This window comes from Pongo abelii, chromosome X (genome assembly GCF_028885655.2).
Source record: "Pongo abelii isolate AG06213 chromosome X, NHGRI_mPonAbe1-v2.0_pri, whole genome shotgun sequence".
Lineage (NCBI taxonomy): Eukaryota > Metazoa > Chordata > Mammalia > Primates > Hominidae > Pongo > Pongo abelii.
Window position 1 is genome coordinate 11,164,897 of NC_072008.2, and position 12,147 is coordinate 11,177,043.

The 12,147-nt window shown below is 42.3% G+C and overlaps 1 protein-coding gene across 3 annotated transcripts in view; it reads right to left on the minus strand.

The window, feature by feature from the left end:
- Positions 1 to 238: 238 nt before the first annotated feature.
- ARHGAP6 (Rho GTPase activating protein 6) overlaps positions 239 to 12,147 on the minus strand; it is a 541,363-nt gene continuing 529,454 nt past the window's right edge. For all 3 annotated transcript variants that reach the window (XM_002831374.5, XM_054544332.2, XM_054544331.2), the window contains exons 11-13: positions 6,665 to 6,933; positions 4,919 to 4,999; positions 239 to 2,213 (exon numbers count right to left, since the gene is read on the minus strand). In XM_002831374.5, the coding sequence (XP_002831420.2) occupies positions 1,546 to 2,213; positions 4,919 to 4,999; positions 6,665 to 6,933 (1,018 nt within the window). In that variant the 3' untranslated portion in view covers positions 239 to 1,545. The remainder of the gene's footprint in view (positions 2,214 to 4,918; positions 5,000 to 6,664; positions 6,934 to 12,147) is intronic.

The following is a 12,147-nucleotide window of genomic DNA, read 5'->3' on the forward strand; positions in this document are numbered from 1 at the left end:
TCAACAGTCAAGGAAATCAGCCTTTCCTTGCAACAAATTATTATACATTTGTAAATGCTTTGGTGTCACTGAGTTGATGTCCCAAAGCCATCTGATATTTTTAAACCAGCTTTTTTGCTATACATGTATATGCATAGAATTGCCATGATTTATTACACTCGGATCTGTGAATAGTGAAGAATATGTCTGAAATGTGATGCAAATTCATTCAAGAGATTTAAAGCCAGGAAACAAAGCCTTTGCTTAACTTTTTATTCATCATGGCACAAGATAGAACCTTAAGAAACACCACTGGAAATTTCATCACCAACATGAAAATTAAGAGTAGCATGTTTTATAAAAAAAAAAAAAAATTTTTTTTAATAATACACTTTCCCTTCAGAAGTGAAAAAAAAATTGCATAAAATACTGAAGCGTATCGCCATCTGCTGGTCAAAAATAGTTATGCACTTGAAAAACTTCAAACTACTAAAGTACGGTAGAACATTTTACAATACATATAAAATTACGAAAGAAAACATTTCCTCAGCCTTTGGCACAATGTAAGTACAAAGCTGTAGGCCTTTTACCAAATGTGATTTAGTTTTTAAAGAATTGCATGTAATTTGGCAAATACTGATTATGGGGCAAAGGGAAAAACATGTGCTATAATTTGAATATTCTATGTAGATTCTTAAACACTTTATAGTTGGATTCCAGTTTGTAGTTTTGAAAAATACATAAAAATTATACATTATAAATATATATTATATATGGCCTATATAAAACTGAATTTGATGTAACGTGGGACGGACAACTTCTTAATTTCTTTGTGAGGCACTGCCTTTTTCTTGTTTGGTTAACTGAATCCTTTCTAAACAAGTTCTAAAAATATATTTCGTAATCCATCAGATTTAGCATTTTCCTGAAAACGTATTCAATATCTAAAAGCATTCAGTGATTTTTCTATCTGACTCCTATGTAAAAATATGGCTTCTCATATTCTGTTTCCTCTTGTTAGTGTTTGGTATCGAAGGAAGGGTTATCCCCAGTTATAAAGCTATGGCAAAAGCACAGAAACCCGCTTGTGCACATTCTAGAACATTCTATAGAATCTCATTGTTTAGTATATCTCATTGCTTAATATAAGTGAAGTGATTTTTTTTAAATGTTCCTTTTGTTTTCTCTTTGTGAATATATCATATATGATTATACATAATCTGTTACAGAATATACAATAGTCAAAACTGAAGACACATAAATACGGTTAGGCTATACCAAAGCAAGAGTTGTATCTTATAGAGCCAAGAGAGACGTTTTTATATTGGACATTGCCATCTGGTTTGGGTTCTGTTTGTTTTTCCTAAGGCTGGCTACGCAATGGAACCTTATTCTCAATGGCGGGGGTGTGAGTGCTCTACCTCTGTAGGTGAACTGGATTTCTCTTGTGTCGCTTTTGAGAAGTGTGAAAGAAGAACACTAAGTGTGCCAGTGGCCACCACCCACGGTCCCCCCTGGGCTGGAGGGCGGGGGCTCGGGGAAGGGGGGGCTCGGCTGGGTGCGGGCTCAGACCAGCGTCTCGGGCAGGGCATCGGGGTTGTCAGTCGACAGGAGCTCCCAGATCTGCCAGCGCTCTCTCTGCCAGTCGAGCCAGCCAGCGTCCCCCAGGCGTGGACTGTCCTGCTCGCCTGCTGGCAGGGAGTTGGCGCTGCTCAGTTTTTTCTGCGTGACCTGCTGCTCTCGCTCGGCTGCTTGGCCTCCCTGGTCCGTGGCTGTACCCACGCCTTCCGGGGGCCCCTGGATCCGGGCCGCCGCTGCCGCGGGCTTCCCCGGGCCCGGGTATGGAGGAGGGGGCCGCTTGTCATCCCTCCCACTCCCATGGGGTCTTTGGCACTGAGGTGTGGCCCGGCTCTGCAGCCCGGCCACATCCAGCTCACTCCCGCTGAGGTCGTGGGCGCCGCTCAGGGTCAAGTACTGCTCTGACCTGGCCGTGGGCCGCTCGGCTTTTCCTGCCATCTGGACGTGGGGCGTGCTGCAGGCGCGCAACACCGCAGGGTGGGCCCGGCCCTCTGTCGCGAGGGCTGCGGCCTGAGTCCTCCGAGCCACCTGTGTGTCGCTGTCCAGCTCTGCGGGGCTCCCCTGCCACCGAGGCCAATTTGGGGACAGGTTCCCTTGAGAAAGGGAGCAGGGCCCCGCTCTTAGGGAGCTGCTTTCAAAAATGTCTCCAGAGGAACCTGGAAGCCAGAGAGAAAGCCCAAGAAATGGAATCAGTTTGTAGAATCCTTGTTGGGGATTCAAATCCTGTTATTTCCTTCCCACTTCTAAGACGTCCCCCCGGACTTCTAAAACTGAAACAGCACAGTATGCTCTTAGCTGCTGCTACCTGAAGAAAACAACCTTCCCAGCAAAACAAAAAAAGACAAATGCTTTTTGATTATCGGCTCAATTCATATGCCTAGACTCTGACAGGTTAGCTGAGAAGACGTCAGACTAGATTAATAATTGGCTTTGCCACCAATTTGTATTTCAGGAAAGGGCCCCTCTACATGGCTGGGAAAACTTTTCAGAATTCAGAAGGTGAAAGAAGCATTCCCTTCCTTTTCAATGCAATCTGTAATCCAGGAGAGATACAAATTATAATGTTTTCATGTTTCTATTGCATCAATGAAGTTACTTGAATCTCAAGTACCCCATTCCATGCCAGAAGGCAGGCCAGCCACTATGCATATTCTCCTACCATCAATGCAGGAAAGGCTGACTTGGTGATCACCCAATTGTTCCCCTTTATTTCCTACATGGCAGTTTCCAGCCTCTCTGGCAGTTAGGAGGGCCACAGAAACGAGGTCTGGGCAACAAATGTGGACAGATGTGATGTAAGCCATTTCTAGGCCTGAACTAAAAAATAAAAATAAAAAATAAAAAATTAAACCATCCTGGCTAACACAGTGAAACCCCGTCTCCACTAAAAATACAAAAAATTAGCCAGGTGTGGTGGTGGGTGCCTGTAGTCCCAGCTACTGAGGAGGCTGAGGCAGGAGAATGGCATGAACCCGGGAGGCGGAGCTTGCAGTGAGCCGAGATCGCGCCGCCGCACACCAGCCTGGGTGACAGAGTAAGACTCCGTCACAAAAAAAAAAAATTGAAAAAAAAACAAATTGAAAAAAAAAAAACTAAACGAATGCCTTCCTACTGATCTTTGCTTTCCCCCTTCCCTTAACTACCAGCCCAGCATGAAGACTCCCTAGGCTCTGAAACTCTTGGAAGACTCCCGGGGCTCTGAGGATGGTGGAGCCACTGGATATGTGGAGCCTAGGCTGGGCCCCTTAGTGACTATGTGGAAGACAGCACTCCCTCCCCTCACACACTTCCACCCCTCCTCACCCCTCACAATCCACACTGTACTGGGACAGTGAGGGAGAAATCCAGTTGTAATAGGTTAAGCCACTGCCCCATTTCGGAGTTGTTACAGCAGTTAGCTTTCCCTAAAGGATACAACTTTCTTTAGGAAACTGAAGGGAAAGAAGTAACAGCACATTTTGCAAGGCAAAGGAGGAGTCCTTGGGGCATGTGTACCCAGACTGCCATTTTCCTATGAATCTGCTCTGCCCCCCACTTCTTAAAAAGCAGTCAAGGAACAAGAACAAGGCCATGTTGGGGATAGGGGAGTGGGGGATGTGAGTATTTACAAAGAAACAAATGATAGCTGAAACAGGTGACAGCTGAAACTGGAAAAGGAAAATGGAGTAAGGCTCTTCACAGGATACAGTGAGATATAGTTAGAAAAGGAATCAGCACTAGAGGGCATTACATTTAAAAATGCACTGTACTTTTAAAATGTAATATGGGAGATATTACAAAACAATGAGAAAGGGAATATAAATATAAAACAACCAAATAATTTACACATTTTATACCATATATAACACGTATTCCAGATGGATTAAAAAAATTAAAGTTGAAACAATGAAATAACATTAAAAAGAAATGCATACAGATGACTGACTATCCAACGCTGAACTGAAGATTAATTTTATGAAAGAATTCACAGAAAAGAGACAGTGATAAAATTATGTAAAAAAAGAAAATGCAAGTGGTAAACAATATGGAAAAAGAGTTAACATCTTTATTATATAAAAAGTTCATAAGAATTTAAAAAACACTAGCATACATAAATAGGAAATGATATAAGTAACAATTCAATGGGGGGAAGTTCAGCAAATTAATAGAAACACTGAAAAATACTGGTAAGAAAGAAATGCAAATCAAATTAATAAATGCAATTTTGTTTTTTAAGTTAGCAAAAATGAAAACCCACTAATTTGCAATACTGATGAGATTTGCACCCAGCAGTGTAAAATCTCCTGCCATCCACAGTTTACAGAATGCAAGGCAGTGGGTCCCATACAGCACAGGAGGTGACTGTACCTCCAGATTCTTGGAAAGCCTTGTTATATTTGACCCACTTCCCTGTTTGGGATTTATAACCTTTGACTTGCTTTCCAAAATTTTGTGAATCTATTAATAATCTGAAAAATTAATTACATAAAAGAGGCTCCTAAAAGTGTAACTTATTACAACAATAACAAAAAATTTCAAATGACTTAGTATTGGTTTGTAAACTATGAATATGCACTCTGTGGAATACCCCTTGCCCTTAAAAAGGATAATGGAGAATAACTGGAAAATGGAAGTTAGAAAATAATACAAAGTTGCACAGACAGAGTGACTGTAACTGTGAAAGCCTTTGCAAAGGAAATGGAAAAAAATATAGTCAAAGATTGGCATATTTGGGTGGAAAGCCTAAGGATAGTTTCATCCCCTCCCATTTTCAGCATTTCCCAAATAATGTTTGACAAGCATGTAATATAATGACAGTAAAGAAAACTTTAGAAAATAATTTTAAAAGTAAATGCAATAAAGTTTAAAATTAATACTTTACCTGTCATTCCTGGGTCTTTGGATCCACTTTTTAATGTTGAATGCCAAGTTCCCCAGATATTGAAAGGCTCCTCTGACAGATCTAGGGAAAAAGTGTATAAAAAGGTATATAACACAAAAGGAAAATTAAAAATCAATGAACATTTTAATAACATCTCTTCTGTGCAAAGTATTGTATTCAAGATCCTGTTGTATACAAAACAGAATACAATTCAGATCCACCTTTCAGCATGTTCATTCTACTTGGGATTTACAAAAAGGCCCTTTCTATATCATGCTCGTGGTAGACAGAATAAGGGCCCCCCAAAGATATCTGTGTCATAATTCCACAAATCTACAAAGATGTTATTTTCAAAAAGGGCTTTGCAGGTGTGATTAAATTATGGTTCTTGAGATGGGGAGATTTTCCTGGATTATCTGGATGGGACCAATATAATTACAAGGGTCCTTATGAGAGAGGGGTAGGAGAGAAGATGCTGCTAGATTGTTGGCTTAAAAGATGGAGGAAGGGGCCTCAAGCCAAGGAATGAAGCAGCTTCTAGAAGCTAGAAAAGGCAAGAAAACGATTGTGCCCTAGGACGTCCAGAAGGGAAAGAGGCCCTGTGGACCCATTTTAGACTTCTCACCTCCAGAACCATAAAGTAATAAGTTTGCATGTTATACGAAATGAATAGAAGGGTGATGGGTGACAACAGCTTTATAGGTGCTAACCATTTTAACACAGAACTAGAGGAACAATAGAGTTTCTGTACTACCCTCAGGAATACTTTGCTATTGGTATCACTGGATTTCTTCATGCATGCATTCACTCATAAATCCCCTTAGCTTATCCATCAATATTTATGGAGTAAGGCACTACATTAGGCTTTTTCACCATCTCATTTAATCCTCACTACAATCCCATGATGGGATTATAATTACGATTTATAGCAGCAGACGTCTACTGGGTGCCTCCACGTGTTCAGCAGTTCACATGCGTTATCTCACTTCATCCCTAGGAGGTTCCCAGGAGATCATTTTACAGACGATGCAACTAGCGTAAGGAGCAGGTAAGAAATGCACACAAGATTACACAGCAAGTATTATCGAGTGCATATTACATTTGAAGTGCTGCGTTGAGGGCTTTACATGGATTAGTTCATTAAACTCAATGAATTAAATACTGTTATTATTCTGAGTTTTCACAGCAGGAGGAAATGGGACTCTGGGAAGCTCAATCGCTCACTGGAGATCCTGCAGGTTGAAAGTGGCAGAGCAGGTTTGTGACTCCCAGTCTAGTGCTCTCTTGTCATTGGATACTAACACTATTTGGTTCTGGAAGGTTGTCTTCATACATATAGTAGGTTCAGCTTGCTTTCTTTAGAAATGTAACAGCAGTAATTGGGTGGTACCTCAGACTAGCAAATATGCAACCCAAATCCAGTATACATAAAGTTCCTAGGATGCTGGAGGGAAAAAGAATCAGTTGGGAATAGGAGTGGCTCCTCTGGGCATGCGTTTATTTCCCAGATATCTGAGAAATGGAGCGTGGCCTGCAGGGACCCTCCCAGCCAACGACTGGGCTCGCCACACCTTCCTCTTCCTAGAGTAGGCGTTCAGCAGGTACTCGGTAAATGCAGGTTGAATTACAGAAACATCAAATAAGGGAGAGACGAAGAGAAGGTCCGAAGAGCCCCACACCATGCCACATGCAACAAGAGGAGGGTCACTTGTTTTGGCCAGCGCCCGCTGGCCAGGCTCCAGTTACCTTTCCCAAGCCTTGGTCCAGGAGAACTTTCCCTTGACTTTGACGACGACAAGTGGCCCACCAGCATAAACTGCCCTGGCACTTTGTAAAGCTTCTCCGAGCCCCCCGGGGCCGCGTCCTCTTGCATAGCCAGCAGGGAGCGCTCAGACAGCACTGGGGAGTTGTTGTCATAAGGGGAGATGTCTCCGCTGGAGGCCTTGTTGGAGTCTGTAGATGAATGCCTCCCTCCGACGGAAAAGGAAACTTCCGACTGCAGCATGTCAGGGCTTCTGGCACAATGAGACAATTACAGGTGTGTGAGTTTGTTAACAAGTAGTGACCAGATTTAAACAATATGGCTGTTACACAAATGACTGGAGGAGTATGCATGGACACAGGCTGAAACAAAAAGACCATTTTGAGCAATGTTCCAAGACATCTACATCCATGAGGCGAAAGGGTTTCAACGATATGACCAGCAGAGGGCAGTAAAACCCAACAGTTATAACAGGAAAAGGCAATGATGGAGAAGGCACGATGAGAATGAAACCGACAAGGAGCCCCGCATTTGCCAATGGGCACCGCTAAGTGCCTCAGGGACTCATTCCTGCTTCCATTTTTAAGTGAAAGTCTGATGCTCACTATCTATTAGGTAAGGATACACTAGTAGATGACTCTTTCACCTTCCTCAATATCCTGCATTAAGAATAATTCAGATAAAATATGGTTGACACTTTGCTTGAAGTTCATTATGGCTTTCTGGACAACTTTTCCATCCCACCAAAATACTTAGTGTAAGTAAATCCATCCTTCATGTGATAAAGATGTTGATGCCACCGGTGGGAGTAAGTGTTTCATGTATAAAGTAGTGACAAAAACAATAAATGTATGACCGTCACTAGACTCCATTTTATTCAAATACATCTAAAATGATTCTACAAGGCACTAGTGCTTTTACAAACTGATATGGTGTACTAATTAGTATACCATTATCATAGTCCTGTGTTCATGAGTTGTCACAGAAACAGAAATAACAGTGAAAACGTATGTGGAACAGAAAAATGAGAACTTGAGCAACGTGAACAGAGCATGGGAAGTCTTACCTGGAAACATCTTTATTTTCTACCCTCCTCAAAACTGGCCCTGACAACATCTTGAAGGGAAACAATCACAGATTGATTAAAAGTTCCAGAACCTACATCTCTTCCCCCTTACTTCACTTCTCTTTACTAGTCTTTGCTCTCTTTTGGCTTAATTTTTCAAAACAAATCCTTTTTATTTCTTAAAGAAGGTAAACACATGCCTGAACAACACTTTCCTAACCAAATGGTTTTGTGCATGCAAACTGGAGGAAGTGCATTCACAGGGATCTAGCTTCCTCTGAGGTTTCCAGCAGGGGTTAATATCGAGGGGAAAAACATCCCAGCTTCTGTGATATTGCCACAGCCGTAACTGAGGCAAACACGGGCTTGAACCCTTTTGCTGAGGACGTTTCCTACCAAAGTGGAATAAAGAAGCCCCTTCCTTGCCTCCTCTTGGAACTCTCATCACATAATCTTATTGCAAGGAGCCAGAGGACTGCTATGAGGATGATTTTGCAGGTCTGCAAGATCTCATTGAGTGGTTGTGAAGTGTGCATCCCAGGGCGGCTGCATCTGTCTCACCTGGGAACTTGTTGGCAATGCCAATTCTACAGCTCCATTCTGGACCTACTGACAGGACTGGCTACACCATTCGTGGAGCCCAGTGCAAAATGAACATGTGATGCCCCGTGTTTAAAAAGTGTTAAGCATTTCAAGATGGCCACTGCAAATCAGTAAACCAAATGTGGGCTTCTTCTGAGTGTGGAGTCATAGCCCTGAAAGCCAGCTCTGCCTATTAAAAGGGAAACTCAGGATGAGGCCAGCAAATTTTTTAAAGAGGCCCTCCAGGTGATTCTGATGCACGGGGATGTTTGGGAACCTCTAATAACCAAACCTTATTTTCCTCTCTCAATCTGTAGATGTGACAGTTGGCTAAAGGTCTGCTAAGAGCCAAATCAGGAGGGAAACTAAAGATGGTAGCCAAAACTGCAGCACTGGCTACCCTGGGAGTGAATGTGGTGGTCCTGACCTTGGGGTGACTGAGGCCACAGTTAGGAGAAGGAGGAAGGGTGTTCCCATCCCAGCCGATTCCTGAACCTCCTCTGTCTGCCTTAAGCAGGATCCAGACAACTGAATGTAGTGTAGTCCCATTGTGGATGAGAACATTTTGAAGTGAAAGGGGGGTAGGAAGTACCAGTGTAGTGTTCTCTGCTCTTCTGGTTCAGTCTCCTAAGTCAAGCCGGCAAAGTGACCATAGCTGGGCCCTCCATCAGGGAGGAAACAGCGGGGATGGCTGAAGTGAATCCCTGGAGGTAGAGGTAGATGAGGTGTCTCATAGTAGACACAGGCTCTGAACCTCCTTGGGATGGCTGGGGTCACAGCCAGGGACATAGACAGAGGGGGCATCCAATGAGAGACGATGTCTTCTTTTCAAAGTTTCCCCACCCCCCAGTGTATCCCAGCCATGGGAGGAGATACAGTGTGAGTACACATGGCAAGCAGTTTGGGAAATATACTTATGTGAAATATCCCCTTGGCCTGTGAGGAGAGTAAAAGTTAATATTTATACAGAGTTAATTATGCGGCAGGCACTGTACTAAGCTACTGTTAACAACTCTCCTTTTTCCTGACCTGAGTCTGGGATTGAGTGAAAGAAACAAGGAGCTGACTGAATGCTGAATACCATTCTCTCTAGCAGCAGAGGCAGTTAGGGTTGGGATCCTTCTAGAATTTATTTGGTAAATAGTGTTCAACATTATTACAAATCAATAGTAAAATGCTCTTTCTTACTTAGAGTTAATAGCCTTTTAAAATGTTTAAAATATTTCCCTATCATTTTATTGTCTCAGCAGAGGTCAGGAAGTGGCAGCCAAATTTGCCTAAGAACCTATGTCCAAGAATTATCTTCTCACATGAAAGCCCACGGATTAAAAAAAAAAACTGTTTTATTCACTCCTCAGGACTCTCATTAACAACATAGGTAGTTCATAGATTTTTTTAAAAAATAGTGTCATTCTATTGTTTTATATCTGTCAGAAGCAAATCCAGGATCAACATATATACACATACTCACATATACATACATACCCAACACACATATATACACAACACACACGCACATATATATACCTATTCAGACATAAACACATACATATACATGCATCAACATATGCACACATATACATATTCATAAACACATATATACACATGCACACAAATATGACATAGACATGTACACATATACACAGAGACACATATTACATATACACATACATGCAACTATATACACATGCATATACACATACACCCACTTAGGTAATACAATTGGAAGCAAAGACACAGAACAGAGAGAGAGTAGGATTGCTGAATGGAGGCTGGAGTCTGGAGAAATTTCCAGAGCCTTGGAAGCAGAATTGTGAGGGCCTTTCAGAGCACATCTGTCCTGTAATGGGGGCTGGGCATCCAGTCATTGTGGATACTTTCATTACACACCTATGCTTCCTGTGTCTGTCCATTTTCCATTTTCCACTTCTAAATCTTTCTATTCTATCCCAGTTTCTGAAACATTTCTAAGTTTATGGAAGCTATTGTAAAAGCAGCTTGTCAAATTTATAAATCAGGTAAAATCTATAAAGTTCTGTAAGATTTTCCATATAAAAATCACAAATCAAAAAACAAATTCTTATAATCCAGAAATTCTGCAAGAAGACAGGGTGTGAATAAATCCGGGTGTAGTGTAGTGGAAATGTGGATGGTAAAAGTATATAGGAAAGGAAATTTCTCTGACCCTGAAACCTAGAGATAAAAGTGAGAAAAGAAAGAAAAACTACCTTTCAGGCTACAACTGTCAGAGAAGTGGTTGTCTGCCAGGACCAGGGTGCCTGATGGTGGCTAAAACCCATCACTGTGAGTCAGCTCTGGGGGCTTCTTGAGTGGGCATTACCTTCCTACAAACCAGCTCCAATTGGCAGCACTCTAATTTCTGAACACTGGTGGAGAAATGAGCCCAGGAGGGGAGGTTTTAGTGATTTTCCACAGGACACTCAGTATCAAATCTAGAAAACCATACCATCTTTTGGATATGTCCGAAAAATGAGATAAGCAACCACAATGTTTTCTCTCAGATTTGACTCTAGGATAATCCAACCCTAAGAAGATAGTTTTGAGTTCAGGGTCCCAAATAAAGGCATTAAAATACTCATGTATCTATTTACATGAAATTTTTACTCTGATCAGTGATTCACTAGATGAGGAATAGTCTAAAAGCACATAGTGACATCTCTTTGTATGTCTCGGAGTTTGATGGATTGAGGTTCAGAATGTTGGGTGGATGAGTTGCCAGTTGACATGAGTTGGCATCCAAAAGTGCCTGGTGGCTTCTCTTTCCAGTCTCAGAGCATCATGGATTGAGGTTGGGTGGACAGGTCACCAGTCTACATGGGTTTGCCTCCATGCATGGAGGGTTTCCCCGTCAGACCCCCAAACCCCAGGACCATTTACAGCATGCATGGCCAATCTCAGCTAACCAGACAAGCAAGGGATGGGCATGGAGAGCGAGTCACATTCTCACCCTTAGCTGGTCCCTCCAGGTCAGGGTGTAAACATGCTGGCAGGGTACTGTGGGCAGGCCTGCACTGCAGCCGGAAGCACAGAACTTGTTCTGGGGACAAATGGAAAACTCCGGTTCAATCACCGGATGGGACCCGCCCAGCACCTTGCTGAGCTACCCCAGCAAGAAGAACTGTGGATGTTTCAAATGTGTGTTGGCTTCATCCTTGGCTTAATCATTTGACTGATAAGTTCCAGTCTGTTGGAACTGAAAGCACTGTATCATCCATCTTGGATTATATCAATGGTACTGGGAAAGGAATCCACTGCTGGAGCAGCTTTGGAATCATGAAGAATGTGCACATTAATCACCATCAGTTCTACAAAGCCTCCCTTAAACAGATTGCTAGGGATAAAGGTGCCCCACTTCAAAGAGGAACTGACATGGCTCTAAACTCTCCACTGGATGATGAAGCTAACACCCTGGCCATAAGGCTTTGGTGAAATTTGTCCCCTCATTTTTAGTCCTTATTAATTCCCTCCTAATATCTCTGGCAAATGGAGCACTTATGACAGGTGAAGATCAGACAGTGTTGTCTTCATTATTTACAGAGGGCCTGATAAAAACATCTTCAAATTAACATTCTGCGAATTTATAAAGAAGCTGTGAATCACAGTGAAGGTGTGAGGAAGGAAGGGGTGATGTGATAAATTCTCCCTCCACCTTGAATGTCTTTCCGTAGAAGGCATATATGCATGCATTTTAGAATTTTTCATTATGGAATTCTCTATTCCACATAAGCTTTTTCTAAAACTATCTGGCTGGAAAGGCTTTCTTGAATGGAGTATGTGTGTTGGGGGAGGGCGGCAGGG